The 24,835-nt window shown below is 35.8% G+C and overlaps 1 protein-coding gene across 7 annotated transcripts in view; it reads right to left on the bottom strand.

The window, feature by feature from the left end:
* Positions 1 to 1,197: 1,197 nt before the first annotated feature.
* LOC126759394 (centrosomal protein of 164 kDa) overlaps positions 1,198 to 24,835 on the bottom strand; it is a 30,359-nt gene continuing 6,721 nt past the window's right edge. For all 7 annotated transcript variants that reach the window (XM_050474159.1, XM_050474160.1, XM_050474161.1 and 4 more), the window contains 3 exons: positions 14,264 to 14,375; positions 8,885 to 12,357; positions 1,198 to 8,820 (listed from right to left, as the gene is read on the bottom strand). In XM_050474159.1, the coding sequence (XP_050330116.1) occupies positions 8,291 to 8,820; positions 8,885 to 12,357; positions 14,264 to 14,375 (4,115 nt within the window). In that variant the 3' untranslated portion in view covers positions 1,198 to 8,290. The remainder of the gene's footprint in view (positions 8,821 to 8,884; positions 12,358 to 14,263; positions 14,376 to 24,835) is intronic.

Raw genomic sequence — 24,835 nt, 5'->3', positions numbered from 1 at the left:
AACTCCATATTGAGTTATAAGTTATAACGATCCGAAAACATAGCGTTCAGAGTTGTATTTGCGTAAACTTATTTTAGTATGCAATCCAACAACAAAAATTTATGATTTTATGATTTTACGATGCTTTATGACACATTGTGAGTATCCCATATAATAGGTTGTCAAAAAAGTCTTGCGGTATTTTCGCTAGTTGGCGCTGAAAGCGCGTAGTTCTAGTTTTATTCGTCGCATCGGGTCATGCTATACCTTTTTGGAAAGCTCATTTCACGTATTTGATTGATTATAGTTTCTTTTAAGTCGTTCGTGAGTTATAGTCGCAAACATGGAGCAAAATAAAGAGAAAATACGGCATATTTTACAGTACTATTACGATAAAGGCAAAAATGCATCTCAAGCCGCCAATAAAATTTGTGCAGTTTATGGACCCGATACAGTTTCCATTTCCACCGCACAACGATGATTTCAACGTTTTCGTTCTGGTGTAGAGGTGGTCGAAGATGCGCCACGCTCCGGAAGGCCTGTCGTCGAAAATTGCGATAAAATCGCTGAATTGGTCGAAAGAGACCGTCATAGTAGCAGCCGTGGCATCGGTCAAGAGCTGGGCATGAGTCATCAAAAATTCATTTCAATTTCAATAAAAAAAATTCAATAAAAATACCGCAAGACTTTTTTGACAACCCATTATTTTGTGTTGTACGTTACTTGAAGACAATAAAATCAAAGCTTTTAGGGTCTAATCTATTTACTTTAAACGTATAATATAGTATATAGTGTTCGGAATAGTGAAATCGTTCGGATTGGACAACTACAACATATAGATGTCATCCAAACTGACTCACCACTCTCGTATCTTGGCACAGATTGAAATTCTCTGCATCGCTATAATCTCCGAAAAAATTCTTCAGATCGGACGACTGTAGCATCTAGCTGCCATATAAACTGGCCGATCAAAAACAAGATAAAGATCTTTTATACCTCTTTATGCTATAAAAGATGCACCTGTGAAGGGTTTAGCTGCGGTGCAGCCACCTCTGTTTTTTTTTCAAATTTGCGAGAGTATGAAATGTTCTATCCCTTTCATATTTGTTTATAAAGGCATTCGGTACCTGTTAAAAGTTAATCTCTGAATGTTTATAATATAGTAGCAGATAGGTATTTAATAGCTGAAATATATAATTATTAAAAACTCAACATGGGTTTGTGCTCATGAATTTTTATTAAATTGTATTAATTTGAGTAAACATTTTTCATCAATTTTTACTAATTGGTTTAATTATCGCTTCTTCATTATTATATAGTGTACATATTTGCTAATTCACATTAAAATGTGTGTATGACTTGTCCATACACTTTTCGCCCTACCAATCTGTGTCTGTGAACACTGTTCAAACGCCTGCTCAGAATAATATTCATTTTATTAACCAGAACTTTTTTGATGCCACACGAATTCAAATTCGACTTTAACTCGAACACTCTAAACTCTCTTTAGTGTAACATACTTGCTTCAAGTTCTGTGTTTTAATATAAACTAACACATTTTTGTTTTAATATTTTCTAATACATACACATATGTATATATTGTGTATTGGTAGGTATATATTGTTGCAGCAAAAACATTCACGTACATATATTTCATGCTAGGTGTGATTTTTAAAACTATTATTCTTCAATATAATTTTAATTAATTGTAGAATATATATGTATGTATATGTGTATGTGATTTTTGCTGGCCATCGCAATTTGATTGATTGGCTTCATTTCTAAATATATTTAATATGCATTTATTTTTAATCTATCGTAATGTATTACGCAATACATTCCAAATTTAATTTCATCATGCCTGAAAAGCAATATTTTGTAAAGTTCCTAAGTTCATATTTATATAATTTAAAATATTTAAATTAACAGTGCAGCACAAATAAGGCAAGAAAAGTTTAGCTTTATGAGTTAATTTTTCATTTTGCTACTATACAAATACATACATATGTATATACATATATGCACATACTTATAATAATTGTTGTACATAGACAGTTAAAATGAAAACACATTACGACGCAAGATTTTACCCACAAGTACTTACAGACATACTTAATTTTTTCGAAATATCACATTTTTAAGCAATAAACGCATGCACATAACTATGGATACTTATAAAACATAAACGAAACAGCGATTTAAAGGACGGCAAATAATCGCTTTACGTTTGCACACATGTACTTAATAAGTCACACTCGTTGTTTTTGAACAGTTTCTTATGTATGTAGAAGTACATAGCAGCGAAATTACGTAATAATATAGTAAACGACAGTAAATAATACATATCGTCACCTGAAATGCAAAATAACGTATTATCAAAAAATTCGAAATTGAGTGTCTTATTGATTATGGTTCACTACTTCAAATTACATACATAATATTACATATGTCAAACATTTTCAGGTTCTGAGCTCAGATATATACCAGTTTTAACCAATATTAAAAATTTTTTTCACTCATGTTCCATTTCATGGCGTGTTTAATTCATGCCACTGAAAATTTCCGAAAATGTTGTTACGTTATTTTGCATTTCAGGTGACGATATATGTGACCTGGTCTACGGAAAGGGGGCTTAGGTGTCAAAAAATCTATTTTCAACGAGAAACTGACGAAACGAGTTGTTTATTTTTAACAGCTGTTTCCCAGAAAACTAGTATTCGCACGTTAGCTCCCTTTTCGTAGACCAGGTCACATATAGTTATTATGCTCGAGACAACGCTGTCAATAAGTATAAGCTTGATGTCATCTACCAACATAACCCATACATTTTTGGAATGTGTCAAAAAGGATAAGTTGAGAACAATATAAAGATACAAAAATCGAAATAAAGTTAAAAATTGAATTCCAAATCCATTCACAAAATTTATCAGCTGACCCAAAGCCCTCTTTTTTGTGGTGCATTAAAATTATTAATTTTGCTGTTATATATATTAACAAAAATAATCTAAATATGCATCAAACAGCTTAAACTAAAACTACAACATATTTTCTTTCTATTCTACTTTTTCTAATTCGGGAGATCGAATACTCGTAACTTTGGCCCACATGCCAGCCTGAACTGAACATTTGAATAACTGCCTTTGAGAAAGATTTTGAAAATTTTTTGAGGTTTCGATCATAAACTAGCATTAAAAGTATGAGGATAGAAAAAGCATAATTTATAAATACTCAGGAATTGCTATAAATTTAGCTAAATTAACTTAAATTTTGTTGGTATTACTTTGTATTTTAAAAATGAAACAAAAATACTATACTATTGCAAATTAATTAAGCAAAAGCTCTATTATTTATAATGTGCTCTAAGCACAGCAATCGGTATTATTAACTAATTTTTGAGATAAAAAAAATCAATAAAAAAGTAGTGAAAGTTGAGCTCAATATAAAGTTTATGGACTTCATTTTAGAAAAAATAATTATCGGTACTCTAACCATCTCTCTACAAACGAAATTTGTTGATAAAATATTTATGTCTCTACCTCGAAAACAAGGTATATAGAATACAACATAAAATAACACTAGTTTACAGTACATTTGTTGCCGAAGTAATTTTAGCTGTTGCTGACTACATATAATATGCTATTTCCAAAAATATAATTTAAATATTTTTATCAGCTCTAGTTTCAGAGTTTCAGCTATGTAGGTATTACACAGAAAAAAACATGTATTTATTAAGAAAAATTTTATTAAGAAAAATAATTAATCTTTAAGTTCTAAAAAACTGCGTTTTAAAGCTCTGCTCCGATGTGTAGACTTTGGAAAATGACGTATTAGAGACCAACAATAGTCAGACATCATATTTGTATCCCAGAAACCCTGATAGCGCTCTTCCATGACTCGTAAGTCTTGATGCATACGCTCTCCCTGCTCTTCGCTCATATCTCCTAAATTTTCCGGAAACCTCTCTAGGTGTCTAGGAAAGTGAAGTTTTATACTCATATTGCATTCTCTATTTTTTAATTGTAGCAGAAGGTCTTCTACAAGTTCAATATAATTTCAGATATTTTATTTCCGAGAAAATTCTGCATCACAGATACGAATGCTGTCCAAACCTTTAGTTCTGACTCAGTCATAGAATTTCTAAATTGAGTATCTTTCGTAAGTTGTCTAATTTGGGGGCCATCAAAAATTTCGGCTTTAATCTTTTCCATAGTGAGCTGAGGAAATTTTTGGCAAATGTAAGAAAAGCAGTTTCCATCTTTATCTAGTGATTTTACAAACTGTTTCATGATGCCCAGTTTTATTTGTAATGGTGGAAGGATAATTTTATTACGAGCTTTAATGAATTGTGGACTATATTGTGCTTTCCAGGCTCCATTTTTTCTCTAAAGGGCCATTTTTTTCTCACCCAATGCTCTTGCTTAGCTCTACTCTACTGCTCTACTGTCGCAAAGACATATAAAAAAAACTTATAAACAAATTTTAGTATCCGAGGATAGCAAGTTTTTTTTCTTTTAGTCTTGATGCTAACAATTCTGAAGCTTGTTTAGAAAGATTTAAATCTCTTACAAGATCGTTCAACTCATTTTGGGAAAAGCGTTTTGGCTCATTAGACATACCTTCAAAATCAGCATCATTTTGTGATGAGCTTGGTCCTTCAATGTCTTGCTCTAATGGTTCAGATATATTTTTAGGCTCTGAAGAGTTAGGTGAACGCTGCACTGGACGTTGAACACAGCTAGTACTTGGGTACTGCCATTTAGCTCGATTTTTAGTGTTTAAACCGTTTATGTTCACACTACAAAAATAACAGTCTACGAGATGATTTCGTGGTTCTCGCCAAATAGTCGGTGTTCCAAATTTAAAGGCACTTCTTTTACCACTTTCCCATAATCTTAAATATTCCACACAAGATTTACAAACACAATTGGGAGCCCAAGAATTCTTATTTTTATCCAAGAGCACCCCAAAACACTCAAAATTGGTATTTTTCACCAACTCTGATATAACTTTTCTACAATTTTTAAACACATATTCTCCGCATATGTAGCAAAAATGATCTGGTTTATTTAAACAACGTCTTCTTGAACTACCCATGACGCAAAAACTTGAGAAACTAATCTTAACACAGTAAAATACGCCTGTTTTCGATTATATATATGCTTAAATGATAAAAATCAAAAACAAAGTAACTCGAGCTGCTCAAAAATTTTTGAGGGTAGATTTGACAAAAACAAGTAATAAGTAAACAATATCAATCGCAGAATTCGCGGCAACAGACAAAAAGTTCAATACTGTAAACTAGTGTAATAAACACATAGTTTCATTCATTTTCAACCGAGCATTCCTAATGAAATGGAATGGAAGATGACAGCAAAAAAATAGATTGTCTTCATTTTATCCTTCAATTCATTATTACAATCGAGGACAACGGTTTCCAATTTATAAATTTTTTTTTAATATTAACTCCTATAAATAAAAGGAAGTATACCATAACACTTCAATAATATTAGAGCTAAATATCAAGCTTTCATAGTAACTATAAATAAGGGTTTTTTCTTACGTTCATTACACATACAATATTAAACATTTCTGTCATATTTCTATAATGTTTGCTATAAATTATTTACTATCCTTAATATTTGTACACAATAAAACATATTCTAATTTAATTAAAATAGAAATTGGAAGAGTCAAAGAGTTAGATAGTTATAAATTTAAGCCGAACATGATATAAAATAAATTCCTGGGATTCGTAAGACAGTATTTGAATAAACCGATTTAAAAACAGTAAAACCTGTTTTCAACTTCAAATTCACCTAAACTAACATAGATAAATTAATCAAGCTCTTATTTTTGTGTATAATTATTATGTTAAATATTTATCGCTGTTAAACATGAGGTAATCAAATATATTTGCTGAAAGCTTTAGTATTGTTAATATGTGTATATAAGTACTATATATAAATTCAATAAATCATTTATTTAATTACAATAAATAATATATTTAAATATATTATTTAAATAATATTAATCATACTGCTACCATAGAGATTAAAATACTTTATAACCGTTACTTGGTACGTTTTGTTTAACTTAAACAGCTCGCATCTTCTTTGCAGTTAGTTTTAAAATTAAATTTTCAATAATTATAATTATGGCTTTAAAACAATATTTGAGGTTTTATAATCATAAAAAGTTATAAGGATGAATTCTTATATTTTTTGTTTAATATTTGTTGCTGGTACGTAATAGTTCTTAACTTGGATATCTTGCCATTTCATATTGTTTTTCGCAAGATTTCATCAAACTGTTTTATTTTCTTACATTTAATAATTTTGAATATTAAATTTTTGTAATTTGTAACACCAACTTACACTTATTACTAATTCATTTTACTATTGATTTATAAATATAACTCCACAAGCCGACAATAAATTTGTGCTTCAACTTTGTATTTCGATCTTCGTTGCTTCACAGCTTTTAAATTTTACTACGCTTCTTTGTTGAAGAATATGTTATTTTGATCTGCTTCGTAGAAGTGGTAATAATTTTTTACGAAAAAAATATTCGCTCAATCTGTATAGGTTCTAAGGAGACTATGTTTAGCTTTTTAAGTATCATACATATACATAGTACATATGTATACAATCTAGATGTATGTAGTTACTAAAAAGGAGTATAAGAAGTACATTTGTGTGTGATATTAGATACATACAAATATATTACATATATGTATATGCCATGTAGGCTTACGTTATATATTTTTATTTGTTAATATTCAAAGCTTGAAAGTGTTAAAGTATTAAGTATGTATGAGTACGTACATAAATTTCATGCATCAGTCTAACCGGTACCAGTTCAAGGGGATTCCATACAATAATTTGCTTGAAACCATTGTCTTTAAAATCATCAAATGGCATTTTCCTTGAAAACGAACCAATAAAAATTATTATTACTTACGCAAACAAAAGAAAGCAATTTCACTATGCCGGTAATTAAGCAATATTTTCAATGCATTTCAAAAATTAAGCCCTTTACATGCACATTAACTTGGTGCTTAAATGTAGAAAATGAGTTTCTGTAACTTATTTCATAAGTATCAGCCACACAGTGCTGCTTTAGTCGAAAGACTAAAGTCCAACTTTAGTATGATCCCTAAAGGAAAATTTTAAATTTTGTAGTAGATTTCGAAAGCTTCGGAGTAAACAATTTTTTATTTACATATATCAATCAATTTATTTACTTTGCAAAAGCACGATGCAATCCAGGTTTGCTTATCAATTACAAATTTAGCGTTTTTGTATGCACATTAAGTTGGTCCTTAAATATAGAATGTAAAATTCGGCAACAGATGTGTAAATTCAATATTATTTTAGTCACTTTTATATAAATTCAGAATAACTTAGAAAAGGTTAAGAATAATCAAAGCGTTAATCATATGAAGAGTTAAATATATTGTGCTATCTGTGACTAGATGTAGTAGTACCCCCTTTGTGAGTTAATAAAAATGTTGTGTTTCATATTCGTCATATTTTTGGGTACTAACCATCTCCAATCGTTATAAAATAAATCGTTATTGTAACGTATAACAAATTTATAGTTTAGTTTTAAGACAACTTTCAAATTCATGTGGATCTTACTTTAGGGTCAATTCTGACTATAACTATTAAGTCGTTGGATTTATGTATATAAATATTACATTCAGATATTTAGATTATTTCTTCAAATAAATAGTTAATATAATATGCAAAGAAATGGCTTGGCTTTACTAACAGCTAAAATAATAACATATCACTCGTTTATATTTAAATTTTATAAGTATTTAATTATTGTTGTGATGATTTTCTTAAATTGGAATTTCGCTAATATTTACTAAATAAAATGAGTTTCTGCCAAAATTCTCTAACTTTAACTATATGTCCACTACATTATCTTTCCCTTCACAAGCAAATACATTTCTTTGGCACCAGAACTATACTTTTTTATTTATTATATAACTTCGGTATGATTTTATTACAAATACAACTATTATATTCAATCTTTTAGTTTCAATAACGATTATCTTTGGTTTTGAATAGAGATCCGATAAAACTTTATATAGTTTCTATAATAAAGTAGTTTGATCTTTGCAACTAGACTTTCTTTATACTCACATTTCTAGAGCAACTAGAGCAGCCGAACAATCATGAAAATTCTCGAATTTATCTATATTTAGCTGTACATCTACCACACTATTCTCAGAGCACACATGCCACATGTCTCACTTCTTGAGTTCCTAACTGCGCCAGCAGCAGAAAACATTGTATCCTAATTATAGATTAGTCTGTGTACCCGTGCCGCTGGCTCCTCCAGTTGTGGCTGTCGTTCCAACACCGACAGCGCCATTAACACTGCCGCCACATTCCCTAGTATTAAGAACGCTCACCGTATTCACACCCAAGGCACTGCCTGTCAAACCTAAGCCACTATGCTGCATTGGTAGAACAATATTGCTACCGCCAGTTAGTAATTCGTGCTCTGTTTTGGCTTGTCGCAGCCAATTGCGTAGATCTCTGGTGCGCTCCACTAGACTGGTCGTATAGTTGACGGCGCGTGGACTTTGCGAAACTATTGTATTTGCCGCGAGTATAGCGCCGCCCATTGAATTTTGCATGCGTCCAGTAGCAAGTTGACGATATGTCTCCAAGCGATCAGCTAGTGTTGGTATGGATTGTGGTGCATGCATAAGCGTAGCGGTTGCGCCAGCATTTTGAAGATTTGTTGGTGGTGTGGGAGCTGAATTGATACCGGTTGATAGCATGTGTGACCAATTCAACTCGGAGGGTGAGATCATGGGTATTCCTATAAATAATTCAACGTAAAAAAATTAGTACCCTCAATTGTAAAGTCAATTAAAGTTTATTACCTCCGTGTTGACTTTTTCCAAGTATATCGAGAATTTCCCGAATCTCCGCATTGAGAATTTCTAGATTTTGTATACATTCTGTTGATTCCTGATGATAGTTCTCTTTTCGTTTGTGCAAATTGTGTGTATCGGCACCACTGGCGAAATCTGTGCTGCTAAAACCTGAGCTTGAATGTGATGAAAGATCGCTTAGCGTGGCATCGTCTTTCTGCTCTATGCCCAGCAAATCCATGGTGGGTTTCTCCTTTTCGTAAATTCTTAAAAGGCTTTGTTCCAAGTGACGTAAGCGTATAACCTTTTCGCCGAGTAGCGCACGTGTGCGGTGCAAATTTACTTCCATTTCAGTCAATTCCTTTTCCTCTTGTATAAGCTGGTCCAATGAATGACGTGTTGTGGAAGCCTTATGACGCTGTTTGATCTCACGTTGTCGTGAACGGAAATTAGTACGCTGTGTGCGTAATGATTCCTTGGCACGTCGCACACTATCTCGCTCCAAATGTATGCGGTGTTTAAAAAACTCAAGCTCTGAACTATTGCCAGCACCGGCACGATCGTTGGATATATCGGAGAATGGATAGCGTAAATGATAAGTAGTGTCCAGTGTATTGTCAGGGAATTGATCTTCTAAATCTTCTAGCTTCTGTAGCTGATGACGCAAATTCTCAACCGGTGTGCAAGGTCGGTCGTTTTTGTAATTGTCCGAATTTAAACGTGATGTAGAAGCGGACTTCAAACGGGAAAATATTTTCTTGCGTTGGCTATTGCCACGTCCGTTATTATTGTTCTCTTGATTGCATTGGAAAGCAGCCTCTGAATCGGAGTTTCCATTATCGCTCAATAGTGGTGCTGGTAGGTAACGGCCCTTGCTGTAATTGTTCGATATAGTCGTGTCTGATTGGCTAATCGAAGTAGTTGTGTCATCTTGAACTTGCAAGTGCTTAATATATTTTGAAGCTATGCCCGGCTTCCGTGTTATTGATAGCTGTCCACGTTCATTTGAACGCTCACGGACCACAGAATTTAAATGCTCTTTGCTACCGGTGACAGGCGTTAGATGAGTTTTAGGTGGCACTGGTGGTTTTGGGCTTTTACTGCCCAATATTGTATGAGGGACTGCGCCGATACTACCAACACCACCGTGTTCTTGGCAAGAAGTCGATAAAGAAAGTGAACGATTCTCGCTGTTACCGATAGATGGCTTGTTTGATATGGACCTTTCCGTCTCTGAACCTGTAGTAGTAGTATTTGTATGGAGACTTTGTTGATGTAGCGCTTGGGCTTCGCGTCGTCGATTGCGACGTTCCAATGATAGTTTAACATCAGTTTTTAAACGCACATATTTCTCCTTTAAACAGCGATACTTATCTTCTAATAAACGCTTTTCGCAACGCACCTTTTCATACAATCTATCTTCACCTGTTTCACGCATACGCTGACGTTCCAACTCTAATTCGTGCCCCAATTTGTCACGCATCTCGGAATGTTTACGTGTATGTTCCTTTTTGATGATCTCCTCTTCGCTTTTCAAGTCTCTCTCTAGATCTTGTAAAATTTCGGTGTGATTTTTTTGTAGCGTAACCATATGAGCTTTGTGCTCATCTACAACCATTTTTCGTTTTGTGTTCAATTCTTCGTCCAACTGCGCCCGATACTCATTCAAGCGTGTTTGAAATGTTTGTTCCATTTCCTGTCGGTGTGATGTCAAGCGAGAATCATATTCTTGCCGAATACTTTCGAGCTTGTGTTCATGGTCAATCTTGATGGCATCGATTTCTCTTTGAAGTTGGTCCTCTAAACGTTCACGTTCCTCTTTAAGTAATGCCTCCTTTTCTTTTTCAGCCTTTTGTTTTTGAATTTCGTAGTCTTTGTCATTTTCTCGGTCATTTAGTGTTTGAACACAAGTTTCTTGCTCGGCTTTATCAGTATCTTTTTTCAGAAAGCTAACAAGTTTAGACGCCACCTTTAACGTACGCAAAACGGGTTTCTCCGTTCCGGGTTTGGTCTCGGTTTGCTCCAGCTCACGATTATTTTTAGTAACATTTTCATCACCTTCAAACGGAGTAACGGCAGGCACAATTGAATTCACAGAATCCTGTTCGGATTTGTTTATAATAAAACTTCGTACGGAACTGCCTTTTGATTCAGAATCTGTGTCCTCGTACATTGGTTTAATCGTTGTAGAATTGTCTTTCAATTTTTCGAGGTAGCTTACTACAGAAACTGGTTGCGGTATGCTCCCGGATTCAGTACTTTGTGAGCGGGCCAACTCTGAAAGTTTGGCACGATCACGTTCAGGCAGATCCATAGAAAAGCTTTGTGCCTTGAGCATTTGTATTGTTTGTGCCTTAGGTACCGATATAATTTGTATTTCCTTTCTTTTTGCTTCATCATTCATTAGGAATGGGTTAAGACTACGCGGAAGACCACCTTCAGCACCCAGTACATCGTACCCAAAGCAGCCTTCATTGCCGTCGTCATTATCATCATCCCAAGGATCATCATCTTCTACATCATCGTCATCTGAATACATTGATGCTTCTGGGCTTTGAGTTATTTTGCGCGAACTGCTTTGGTCCTCCTCTGGGGATCCTCGTATTTTCGTTTCGTCTAAATTGAAACGTACACTTTTCTTATCCTCCAAACCCTGATTTTCTGCATCGTCCTTTTCGAATCGTCGTCGCATATCTGTTAAGCTTGAATCGCGCAATATGCCCTTAACGCCAGGTGGCGTGCCAGCAGTACCCTCAATAATTATATTATTTGAGCTGGAGTTCAGTAACATAGAAGCAGTGGCTTGATTTAACCCAGTTTCCATTTGCTTGCGCGATTTTAGGAACATCGCACCAGTACCGGACAACACAAAAGCTCGCTTATCTACACCACCTGTAGCACCACCGTCGGTTTCAACTTTGTTCGCTGCCAACTTCGAAGAAAAACCTTCTCCGCCGAATTTCATTGCTAAAGTTATTTGAGGGTTTGTTTTCGATACCTCGAAACGAGATCCTTTCACGGGTTGAAAGTTTAAACCAAAATTTTTACTTCTGGATTCTAAGAAACGACTAACTCCGCCACTAAACCCACTTGTGCTTGTACTATTCGAAGTCGAACCTGAATTATTTGTTAATCCAATGCCAGCAATACCCGCAGCGTTGGCACCTATACCAGTTGCAGCAGCTACTGCATTATTCACAGACCTTGCAGTGCAATTGGTATTTACATTGCTTACCGGTGAAGACATTTCATTTGTATTGTTGGTGTTGTCGCATTCATCATTACCTTGTAGGCTACGTATGCCTGAGTCCAGTTGCGACGCATCGTCTGAGTTGTCGATGACAGGTGTGGCCGCTATTGCTGTGTGCTTTTGCCGCGCCTGTTCAACTAATTCTCGGTAGACCGCATCGAGCGGGTGGTCCCATTGTGATTGTTTCGTTTTAATATTGTAATAATAGTGTCCACATTTCTCCTCTGAATAACTAAAAAAATGAGCTTGAGTGGTTTTACAAAAATTTATGAAAGTATAACACTATGCAGAGGAGCCAACCGTCATAACTTCGCACAAGAAAACTCGTATTAAATGAAAAGATATATAATAATGAAATATATAACATTAATTAATAATCTAATACACAATGAGTTTGCGATCAAACCCATGGTTGATCTCACTTCTTGCGAATACCAATAACAGATTACTATATACTGTCGCACTAGAATATAAATTTATAAATTTGCTGAATGACAGTTCGAAGTATTGTTCACAAGTGTACAAAAGCATTTTGCCAAAAGTGATCGCAAAAAAAGGGATCAGCGACGGAATTCAAACACAATAGTGTGATTGCTTCATATTTAGCTGGAAAATCACATGTTTGCTCAAAATAATCTGAATAAAGGTCAAGCTCGTTACAAGTTTCAAAAAAAGCTCATGATCTCACACACGAAGAAGCCAATCAAATGGCTAAAGACTGAAAATATCCGAGCGTAGCATCCGACGCATATTGAGAGAGCGAAGCAATTGCTTGAGAGAGCGAAGCAATTGCTTCGCTTGGCCGAAAGCGGGCAAATACCGAACATTGTGTTTTCTGAAGAAAAAAATTTTCCAATTGAGCAATTCGTAAACTCTCAAAACGATAGGGTTTACTTGACCGACCGTTCATACGAGAATCTAAGTCATCGGTTGGCCACCAGGAGACAGCATCCGCCACAAATAATGGTTTGGGCCGCTGTCAGCGCAGATGGGCGCTCTCCAATTGTTTTCATCGAGCCTGGCGTCAAAGTAAATGCGACATATCATCGGGAAGTGTTCTGGAGGCTGCTTTGAAGCCGTGGGCAAACAAACATTTCGGTAGCAAACCATTGACGTTTCATAAGACTCAGCACCGTCTCACAAAGCGCGAGTGAATCAAGAATGGCTGGAAAACAACGTTCCGAACTTCATTACGACCACACAATGTCTCTCGAATTCACCAGATGTGAATCCAATGGCTTATTCTCTCAGGGCCATTTTGGAGAGCAAGGTCCGAAGTAAAAAATACACCAGTCTCGATATGCTGAAGAAAGCCACTGTCCGTGAGTGGGCCAAAATACCGGCAAGTCACATTCGGGCAGCTTGCGATTCGTGTTTTGACCGTCTCAAGGCCATAGTTAAGGCAAAAGGTGGTCATATCGAGCAAAAGTGAATTGGTCCTTAATTTATGATTATTTTCACATATTTTGTACTTTAAAATAAATAAAAATAATTTTCCAAACCGAATTTAAGGCTTTTTTAATTCGAGTGCCTGACCCTGTATCCACATACCGAGGCTACGGAACATTTAACAACGAAAGGAAAATAAAATGATTTTACTTTGTTCTGATTGTAATTCATTAAAAAAATATGGTACATGACTGGCAAGCAATTTCTTTTTGGATTTTACCGTTATTTTCACGTTCGAAACGTAATTATAAAATACTTTATAAGATACTACTGCCGAAGTATCAACGCCGCGTGGCCAGTACAAACGCAAAATTGTAACGTTGACGTTGGTCATTGCTGGACTACGCCAATGCTTTGAATAGTTGGGTCAGGAAGAGAGCATAGTCACAACAACGAATCTATATTTTTTACAGACTACCGGAACAAAATCTAAACTAGTATTGTTCCTCACCACAGGTTATAAATTGAGAAAAGACTGTTATGTATCTTTTTTGTAGTAAAATGAAATTGGCTTATCTCTGTCGATATCTGACAATTGACATAACGTAAAATTACCAGTTGCTTGTTTAGAATAATGACAGTCGGCTCATAAGTTATGTTACGATTCGTACATTGTTGTTATCATATATGTACATATGTATATTAATTATAGCAATTAAATTCAACGCAGAGGGTACATACAAACATACCATATTTTCCAATCGGTTGGCAATGCCTGCATCAACCCTTCTTTGGCCAAATATAGTAAGTGAGGTTCTTTAACCGGATCAATGCCAACCATCATAGCATAATCATGGATTTCTGGAAAGAAAAAATATTTATTTATTGTATTTTTATATTCAAAAGTTTAGATAATGTAGTGATGTGAATATGAGAATATATTACTCATACATAATAGTCAATTTTTTGAGGCGTATTGTTCGGCAAAGTAACTTATAGGCTGGTTCACACATTTAATTCAAAAAGTTTGCGATCCCTTGCGTACATTTATCATTCAAATAAATTACCACAATCCTTAAATGTGTTGAAAAAATACTTAATCAATCAACTCACAGGGTGCCAGATCAGGTGAGCAGGGTGAGTGATTAATGGTTAATATGGAGTTTTTTGTCAAAAAAACAGTGACAAGCGTCGACCGATGACACGGCGCATTATCGTGCAACAGGCGCCAGAACCCTGCCTCACGGTATTGTGGTCGAGCAGGACGAATGCGTGACAAAAGACGCTTCATAACACCAAGGTAAAACACAGCATTAATCGTTTGGCCAGGTGGGACGAACTCTCGGTGTACAATACCCTCGGAATCGTAAAAACAAATCAGCATTGTCTTTATTTTTGACTTCTGAAGACGACCGACTTCTGATCGTCACAGAGGTCCTCACGACCGTATTGGAATCGCTTAAACCACTCATGCACATTACTACGGGATAGGCACTGATCACCATAAACTTTTTTCATCATTTAAAATGTTTCAGTAAACGTTTTCCCAAGTTTAAAACAAAATTTAATATTTGCTCTTTGCATTTTACGACCGATGACCAAAAGCTGCTGTCACTTTTTGATCGATAACATCGATTGTAGTTATCCAATTGTCTTAAAATTTTTACGAAATGTCAACAAGAGATCAAACTTTTTATTTCGTATACCCACCAATAGGTTCTGTTTTTTTTGCGTTCTGTTCTGTTTCTTTTGCGACAGACCTTGTAGTTTGTTAGAAGCTCACACCTCATCGCTTGTTCGTGAATTCTTGACCAAAACAATACTGTACTCCGTGTGACTTTTTCATATTTTCAAAAATAAAGAGGAGCTTAAAGGGCCGTCGTTTTACAAGCATACCTGTAGATGACATCAACAACGCATCTCTGAAAGAGCTGAAGGCTACCCCACAAATCAATTTTAAGAAATGTTTCGACGATTGGAAGAAGCGCTGGCATAATTAGACCATTATCAAATGCTATTTTGAAGGCGACAACATTAATGTAGATGAATGAATAAATTTTGTTTTAGCAAAAAAAAAATTCACGTTATTTTTTGAACACACCTCAAACTTTCCATAAACTGTTCTATAATTACATATGTATATAGTCCAGTCATTATAGTAAGTTCACCTCGGAATTCGATATACCCATTTGGGGTAAAATGGGTATATCGAATTCCGAGATTCTTACTTAATTTCGTTTAAATGACTGGACAGTGGAGTTCTAAAAAATTTGTTAGAAACAAAATAACAAATGGATCGCATAATATAGAAATTGCGAATGGAGCATGGTTAATAGTTACATTTTGAATTGGTTCACGATAAATAAAGACAAACTTTTATATATATATATGTGTATATATATATATTTATATACAGCTGTGTTCACGAAAATAATAGTGCCGGTGGCTACTAAATATTTAATAGTAAAATAACATGATAAGAACAATATTCGATCAAAAAGTTATAAAAAAAACTAATTTTTAAAAAGACGATAAAACTGAGAATATGAAAGTAACAGGAAATATTTCATATGTAATATGTTTCCTTAGGTCTAATATTTTGTTGTAAATCCCTTGTTGTTTATAATGGCAAGGCTTAGGCGTGGCATGGAATCAACGGTTCACAGAGATTTGAGCCCAAGTCTCCTTAAACACTTGCCAAAGCTCTGTGCTTTTCGATGGTTTTGCTGTTGCTACGCTTCTCTTGACATCACCCCATAAGTTTTCGATCAGGTTTAGGTCCGTGATTGTGCTGGCCATGGTATCACGTTGATGTTTTCAGATGCAAACCTCTGATTAGCTAGTCGTATGTTTAGAACCATTATCCTGCTGAAATGTCCATTTTAATGCCATTTTCCAACTAGCATACGGTAGCATTACATCTTTCAATGTATTAATGTACACTGCTTGGTCCATAATGCCACTGGTCAAAGAGATTGGACCATTGCCAGCATACGAGAAACAAGCCCACACCATAGTCTTTAGCCCGCTATACTTAACTGTCTTTGTGGTGTACCTTGAGGGGTATTCTGTGTTTGTTGGACAACGAACACACTGCCTGGAGTCTATACCATCACACAAAACAATTTTGATCTCATCCGTAAATAAAATTTGCGCCACTTTTCGGCGGGCCAATACATATGTATGTATGGTCTTTCGCAAACTTTATTCTTGCATTGACGTGCTTCTTCGTCAAAAGGTGTACTTTTCTCGGACTTCTTGCACATAAATTAGCTTTTATTAGCCTTCGGCTAACTGTGACAGCACTGACCATTAGATACAATTCATTTTTAATTATTTTTGGCGACACCGAAGGCTTCGCTTTGCTGCATCGCACAATTCGTCGGTCCTCGAGAAATGTAGTCTTGCGCTTACCACCACGAGTTTCCGGCTTAATAGTATGATGAATAGCATTAAATATCAGCGGAGCAGTGCAACCAACCATTTCTTCGATTTCTTTATGTATGTCTTGCCCTGATCTCTTAAGTTAACTATTAACTCCCGCTTTACGATTGAGCAATGCTAAACAAGAAATAAAGAGCGATTTCAATACTTTTTTACAAATGCTACATTATTTTAATACACTTACTGATGGCAGTTAAAATTAAAAAAAAAAAAAAATTTAATTTTTTTCAACTATCCCCTCAAGCACTACTACGTACTATATTTTAATGAACAGACTTTTGGTGCAAATATTGAAATACATCTTAAAGAAAGCAACGCAAAATAAAAATAACGGCATTTTGGTGTTTTTTTGTTAACAATATTCTGTTCTACGAAAGTATTGTAGAAGTGTTCAATTTGCAAGATAGAACGTGTCAGCAATAAGTTTGGAGTGTTCTGTGCTGTCGCACTATTATGTATTTTCGTGAACACTACTGTATATACAACTATAGGGTCATCCTCAACCTATGACAGATACATTTACAAATTTGACAACTGAGGAACTATTAGTTAATGAGTACAGCAACTTGTGTAAGTTTACAAAACATGGATCAAAAAGCATTTCGAGTGTTAATAAAGCATTGCTTTTTGGGGGAAAAATACTGTAGAATTTGGGCTCTGCACAAGGGAAATCAACCGTTGAAAAGAGATTTGCTAAGTTGGAAAGAAACGAAATGAGCACCGAGGACAATGAAGGCAGCGGACTCCCTAATGCGGCGAAAGCTCTGTGCAATTTGGGTGCCGCGCAAGTTCATAATAAGCAGACGTTCCATTGCCCGACCATGAGGAAGTTCGAATAGCAATTACCCGTCTGAAGAACAACAAAGCAGCGGGGGCCGATGGATTACCGACCAAGCTATTCAAACACGGCGACCAAGAACTGATAAGGAGCATGTATTAGCTTCTCAACGATTGGAATATAAGTGTGCTCTGCCCAATCAACAAAAAGGGAGACCCCACAATCTGCACCAACTACCGTGGAATAAGCCTCCTCAACATCGCGTATAAGAGTCTATCGAGCGTATTGTGTGAAAAATTAAAGCCCACCGTCAACAAACTGATTGCACCTTATCAGTGTGGCTTTGGACCTGGAAAATCAACAACCGACCAGATATTCACCATGCGCCAAATTTTGGAAAAGACCCGTGAAAGGAGAATCGACACACACCACCTCTTCGTCGATTTCAAAGCTGCTTTCGACAGCACGAAAAGGAGCTGCCTCTATGACGCGATGTCTGAATTTGGTATCCCCGCAAAACTGATACGGCTGTGTAAATTGACGTTGAGCAAAACCAAAAGCTCCGTCAGGATCGGGAAAGACCTCCCGAAAGCCGTTCGATACCAAACGAGGTTTCAGACAAGGCGACTCCCTATCGTGCGACTTCTTCAACATGCTGCTGGAGAAAATAATTCGAGCTGCAGAACTTAATCGAACAGCTGAGCTGCTGCCGTATACCGATGATATTGATATCATCGCCCTCAACACCCGCGCCGTTAGTTCTGCTTTCTCCAGACTGGACAAGGAAGCAAAGCAAATGGGTCTGGCAGTGAACGAGGGCAAGACGAAATATCTCCTGTCATCAAACAAACAGTCGTCGCACTCGCGACTTGACACTCACGTCACTGTTGACAGTCATAACTTTGAAGTTGCAGATAGTTTCGTATATTTGGGAAGCAGTGTAAACACCACCAACAATGTCAGCCTGGAAATCCAACGCAGGATAACTCTTGCCAACAGGTGCTACTTCGGACAATTGAAAAGTAAAGTCCTCTCTCGACGAGCAAAAATCAAACTCTATAAGTCACCCATAATTCCCGTCCTGCTATATGGTGCAGAGGCTTGGACGATGACAACAACTAATGAGTGACGTTGCGAGTTTTCGGGAGAAAAGTTCTGCTAAAGATTTACGGTCCTTTGCGCGTTGGCCACGGCGAATATCGCATTCGATGGAACGATGAGCTGTACGAGATATACGACGACATTGACATAGTTCAGCGAATTAAAAGACAGCGGCTACGCTGGCTAGGTATGTTGTCCGAATGGACGAAAACACTCCAGCTCTGAAAGTATTCGACGCAGTACTCGCCGGGGGAAGCAGAGGAAGAGGAAGACCTCCACTCCGTTGGAAGGACCCGGTGGATATGGACCTGGCTATGCTTGGAATATCCAATTGGCGTCACGTAGCGAAAAGAAGAAACGACTGGCTCGCTGTTGTTAACTCGGCTATAATCGCGTAAGCGGTGTCTACGTCAATTAAGAAGAAGAAGAAACATTCATAACTGTTATAAAAAGTTAAAGTACATAAGAAAACAATAAAAAGCGTCAACTTCGGTTGCACCGAAACTAAAATACCCATTGCCTTAAGCAAGAAGCTATACAAAAATTTCTTGAAGATATCTCGTCAAAAGGAAAGATCGTCCAATTTGTATTGCACCTATGCTTTAGTTGCTGGCCGTTTCGATAAATGAGCAGCTTCTGTTATCCCAAAAACAGAGGGACTAGACGTATGTACATATAGAGGACGAGCAGTGCTAAATCGACTTAGCTTGTAAAGCTGATCATTTATATACACTACTGTGATAAAATTAAAAGGTAAATTTTTAATTTAATTGCGTGTTTTTTGAATCGATACATTTTTTCTGTAAGTTGGTAGTACTGTTAATGACACCTATGCTAAATTTCACGTCAAAATATTCATTAGTATTTGAGATATGCGTCGTTTTGTGAGGCACTAAAAGTGATTTGTTCGATTTTGACTATGTCTGAATTTATTGAACAAAGAATTGCTATAATGCACCATCCCATTCTGCATTGGTTATTCGAGATCATTTCGCCGCATTTTCAACTAATATCGCCGCAACCACAGTATTCGCCTGATTTACCTTCGTATAACTTCTGGCTATTCAGCAAATTCACATGACCACTCCGAGGACACAGTTTTGACTCAATTGAGGATATAAAAGCTAAATCGAAGAAAGCTCTGATGGCCATCACGACGGAGGATTTTTTCATGATGATGAGGACTGGAAAATTCGTTGGCATAAGTGTATTGCAGAGGGAGGGGATTACTTTGAAGGAGATGAAATGGACAAAATTCTCCTATCAATTTGATCACAGTAGTATAAACTCTGACGTTTCCTCTTGGGTGTTACAAACATTGTGACAAACTTAATATCACCTTTTCAGGGTACAAAAAGGAGACTGGAATATATAAACTACTAGTCTAAACCCGCGGCTCCGCTCGCTCTTTGTTGTCAAGGATATCATTTATCGTGATAACAATATAATGGAATAGTTAAATTGGCAATCTACATTTTTTATTGACATCGTTAATCACTTAAGGAATAGTACATAAATAAACATCAACATCTTCACAGTCTCTGCATCTGCATCGAGTTGAGCAGAAGAGGGCGCGTTTCACGCCCTGTATCTAATCATATGGTAATGTTTTGTTCAACATTCATCGAATGTTATTGCAAAATCGACGGCTAAAACCCAGATACTACACTTAAGAAAACACAGACTTGATCGTTCCTTTTAAATGTTGCATTGTTCTGTGCAATGCTTCTGGAATATTTGTCAGTTATTATGCACTCATCGCAAATTATGATTCAACCTTTTACTATTCAGTTACAACTATCACTATAAACAAAAACCACAGTACCCTGCCAGTAGCTGTATGATTTTATTTTGTATTTTTTAAGGAAAAAAATGTTCAAATGATTCTTACATGAATTTTGAACAAATGCTTATGTTTTGAAATATAATTTTTTTATTTATGAATTGTTATGCCCGTCCCGAGGTTCCAAGCTACCTCATCACCAATTCGGTTCAGCCGTTCTTGAGTTATAAATATAGACATAAATTGCGAAATCAAGGTTGGTTTTGCAAATAATTAGGACCTTTTCCAGGACTAAAGGAGTACCCGTGCAAATGTTTCCGTCTTTCCGTTCAGTGATTCGGGCGCAATGCGCGGACATACAAAAATGGCGTTACATTATTATATATAAGAGGTGTGTTATCAAATAACATAACAGCATAGAAATGCACATAAAAGCAGAGAGTTTAAACTACATATGTTACATATGCATGTATAAATAAAAGTCACTGCCCACAGTATTTGTCAATTGCGATAGAAAAAGACACGTCAATACAAACCGATCAGCTAGTTTGATCTTTGTGAACGGATCCAGGTATTAGGTTTTAAAGTAATCGTATACATATGTACATATATAACTACTAAATCATAAATTATAAACATGACCATTTGTTCCTTTATCATAATTAAAACAGAGAATGTCTTTTTGAAAAGATCAATTTGTCTGAATCCTATTTTGAAGTAAGACGCCAATTACTCGTATACTAAGATGCTGGATCTGTATCAGGAGAACAAGTCGGCTGCTGATGTAAATCGAAGGCTATCGCTCTTGATGTTTTTACCTTGTCGTGGCTGTTGGCATCTATGTAGTGTCAAGTCCCTCGATTAAGGAGTTACGGTAGTCAGAATTTAAAAAAAATCGATTTGTTTTTAATTTTATTAAAGTACAATAACTTGAAATATTCTCTCATTTTTTAGTAAATCCAACAAATTCTTTCGAGTTATTCGATAATTACCAAAGGGTTCCGGAAGGATGAAATAGAGAGAGCGATTTCACCAAGATCTAAAAGTTATGGAAGACAAGTTTCAAAGTTGATAGGATCGTCACATGATGATAAAAGAGTTTTATTGAAATATAATATATGTTTTCAAGGTCTTTCATTCTGTTTACTTCGATGTGTCCTTCATTTTTCAAATAAAACTGGCATTATAAATATATCTGTTCTTTTGTTTCATGGTTTCTGATTTTTGAATAAACGAGTACAAATTTTATAAAGTCATTGATAATGTTATGAATTGGTAGCGGACATAATGGGTTGTCAAAAAAGTCTTGCGGAATTTTTATTGAATTTTTTTTTATTGAAATTGAAATGAATTTTTGATGACTCATGCCCAGCTCTTGACCGATGCTACTGCTGCTACTATGCCGGCCTCTTTCGACCAATTCAGCGATTTTATCGCAATTTTCGACGACAGGCCTTCGGAGCGTGGCGCATCTTCGACCTCCTCTACCCCAGAACGAAAACGTTGAAACTATCGTTGTGCGGTGGAAATGGAAACTGTTTCAGGTCCATAAACTGCACAAATTTTATTGGCGGCTTGAGATGCAATCAATCAAACACGTGTTAGCGCGTAATGAGCTTTCCAAAAAGGTATAGCGTTATATCTTCCTTATATCTAGGAAACCTGTTTTGACATATTGATTTTGGAGCTTCGGTTGATACTGGATCATCACTAACAGCCATTACTTTTAAAAGTATTAATTTTGTTTCAAATTTCTGTCAAGTTAAGCCGAAACATTGTATAATGATAATAAAATAAAAAAAATAAAAGAAATTACGAATTGAAAAGTTGTCCTTAATTTCAAGAAACAGAATATAAAGAAAAATCTGCTGAGTTTGTTTACAAATTTCTATGAAATTAAAGAAGGGCAGTTGTCATTAGATTACCTATCAAAAAGTTTAACAAATTACTAATAATTTTAACAGTTTATCAAGACAGATATGGGATTAATATAACAAGATCCCAAATCCAACCAAAACAGTTAAAGCCACTCTTCTTCTTTTTTACTGGCATAGACTTTACGCTGTTATAGCCGATTTAACAACAGCGCGCTTCTTTTTTGCAGCCAGGTTCTTTTCCACCTGATCACTCCAACGGATTGGAGGTCTTCCTCTTCTTCTGCTCCACTGGCGGGTACTCAATAGAAAACCTTCAAAGCTGGACTGTTCTTTTCCATCCAGACAACATGACCTAGCCACCGAAGCCACTGTCTCTTGATTCGCTCAACTATGTCAATGGCGTCATATATCTCGTACAGCTAATCCTTCTATCGACTGCAGTATTCGCCGTTGCCAATGCCTCGAGCGAGGTCTTTACACTTTAACACCTGTTGACAAGAGTGATTCTGCGTTGGATTTCAGGGCTGATATTGCCGATGGTGCTGGTTCCAAGGTAGACAAATTTTTCAACAACTTCAAAGTTATGACTGTCAACTGTGACGTGCGAGCCAAGTCGCGAAGGCGATGACTGTTTTTTTGATGCCGTGAGATATTTCGTGTTGTCCTTTTTCACAACCACATGCACTTCGCATCAGATTTATAATTGAAATTCAAAGATAATCATCCTTTCCTGATAGCACTATGTCTTTGTGCTACAATTTTCAAATTTCCAGATGACTTTATACCGCATAATCGGCTAATAAGTATGTGAGTTATCTTAATAAAATGGAGAAAGCATGTTTATATTATATTAAAATGAATAAAATCGGGTGTAAACTCGCCCTAACTAACAAGCCTCATGTCCCTGAAGATACTTTGTTCGGTAATCCTCGAACTTAGCTCTGCCTTATTTGTTTTATTTTATTTGTTTCAGACATGACCAACGTATGAAAAAAATTATGTATCATATAATGGCAAAAAATTAAGGACAAAAACCGTATAAGATATGTATGTAGTTTATGCTAAATGCAAAATATGTATGTACTGACAGACTACAGCGTTGCGTTCTTAGTCCGTCTAAACGTCAGTGTGCTAGTTTTCATTATCCTACCAATGTGTAGCATTTACTGACTCTTTGTCTGATACCGTTCCTTTCATTACATCTTACAGATGTTTACTCTGCAAATAGAATATTTAATACTATGTCGTTTGCTCTACCGAAGCCATAAAAACTACAATTATAGCTTCACAAGTCCATTTCTTATAGCAACTTTACAGTTATTATACATAGGTATGTTTTTATAACTAAACCTGAAAACATTACCGGCCAACGGTTTTCATTCAACGGAACGTTTTGCTAGTTTTTTTAATAATCATTAGTGTTTTTTTTAAGATTTTTGGGCTAAAGGAAAGTGAAAGCACGATTGGTTCCAAAATCACTAAATTTTTCGAAAAATTGTGTCGCGTTAACGTCTGCTTTCCGATTACCAGGATGTCATTAAACGTATTATTACTGGCGATGAGTCTTGGATCTACGCTTAAAACCCAGAAATAATCAATAGCCGAATATCGTGGTAAAGGTGGGGCAAAGCCGAAAAAACCAAGTTAAAGCAGGTCAAAAATCAAGGTTATGTTGCCAGTTTTCTTCGATTATCGAGGTGTGGTGCACTCCAAATTCCGGCCAGCCACACTGTCAAGAAGGAACACTATTTGAGTGTTATTTATGTGTCTTTGTCTATTCGTTAGAAGAGGCCGGAATTATGGGTCGAGAACTCTTGGTTTTGCACCACTACAATGCACCGTGGCAACCATAGTATTCGTCTGACTTAACTGCTTCGAGGATTGGAAAAAAACGTTGGCACAAGTGTATTGTAGACAAGGGATATTACTTTGAGAGTCGTCCCTCTCAAAGAGTTTTTGAATTATAAATTAAGAATTTTAAAATTATGAACAAAGACTAATAATTGTTTACGCATAGTAGTATATAATTTATAACAAGGATACACTGTTTGTAAAGTCTCCGACGTCCACTTCAAAGTTCAGAGTTTAGAGAGCTTAAGTTAGGCAGAACCGAATAATAAATGTGCACTCCACGGTTTTGTGTAGATTACGATAGCTATTAAATATTGAAGCAAAATGTACAGTAGTATTCCGAAATAATGAATATTTATTTTAATGAAAACTGCTTATAACGAGTAAGCAAATTTTTTACTTGAGTATCTTAAGAACGAACAGGGGGATTTGTCAGTACTCGGTTTAACGAATAACTTTTTAAGGTTCTGGCCCAATATTTAGCTGT

This window comes from Bactrocera neohumeralis, chromosome 5 (assembly GCF_024586455.1).
Source record: "Bactrocera neohumeralis isolate Rockhampton chromosome 5, APGP_CSIRO_Bneo_wtdbg2-racon-allhic-juicebox.fasta_v2, whole genome shotgun sequence".
Taxonomy (NCBI): domain Eukaryota; kingdom Metazoa; phylum Arthropoda; class Insecta; order Diptera; family Tephritidae; genus Bactrocera; species Bactrocera neohumeralis.
The sequence above is the reverse complement of the archived record's forward strand: the minus strand, read 5'-3'. Positions and strand labels throughout refer to the sequence as shown.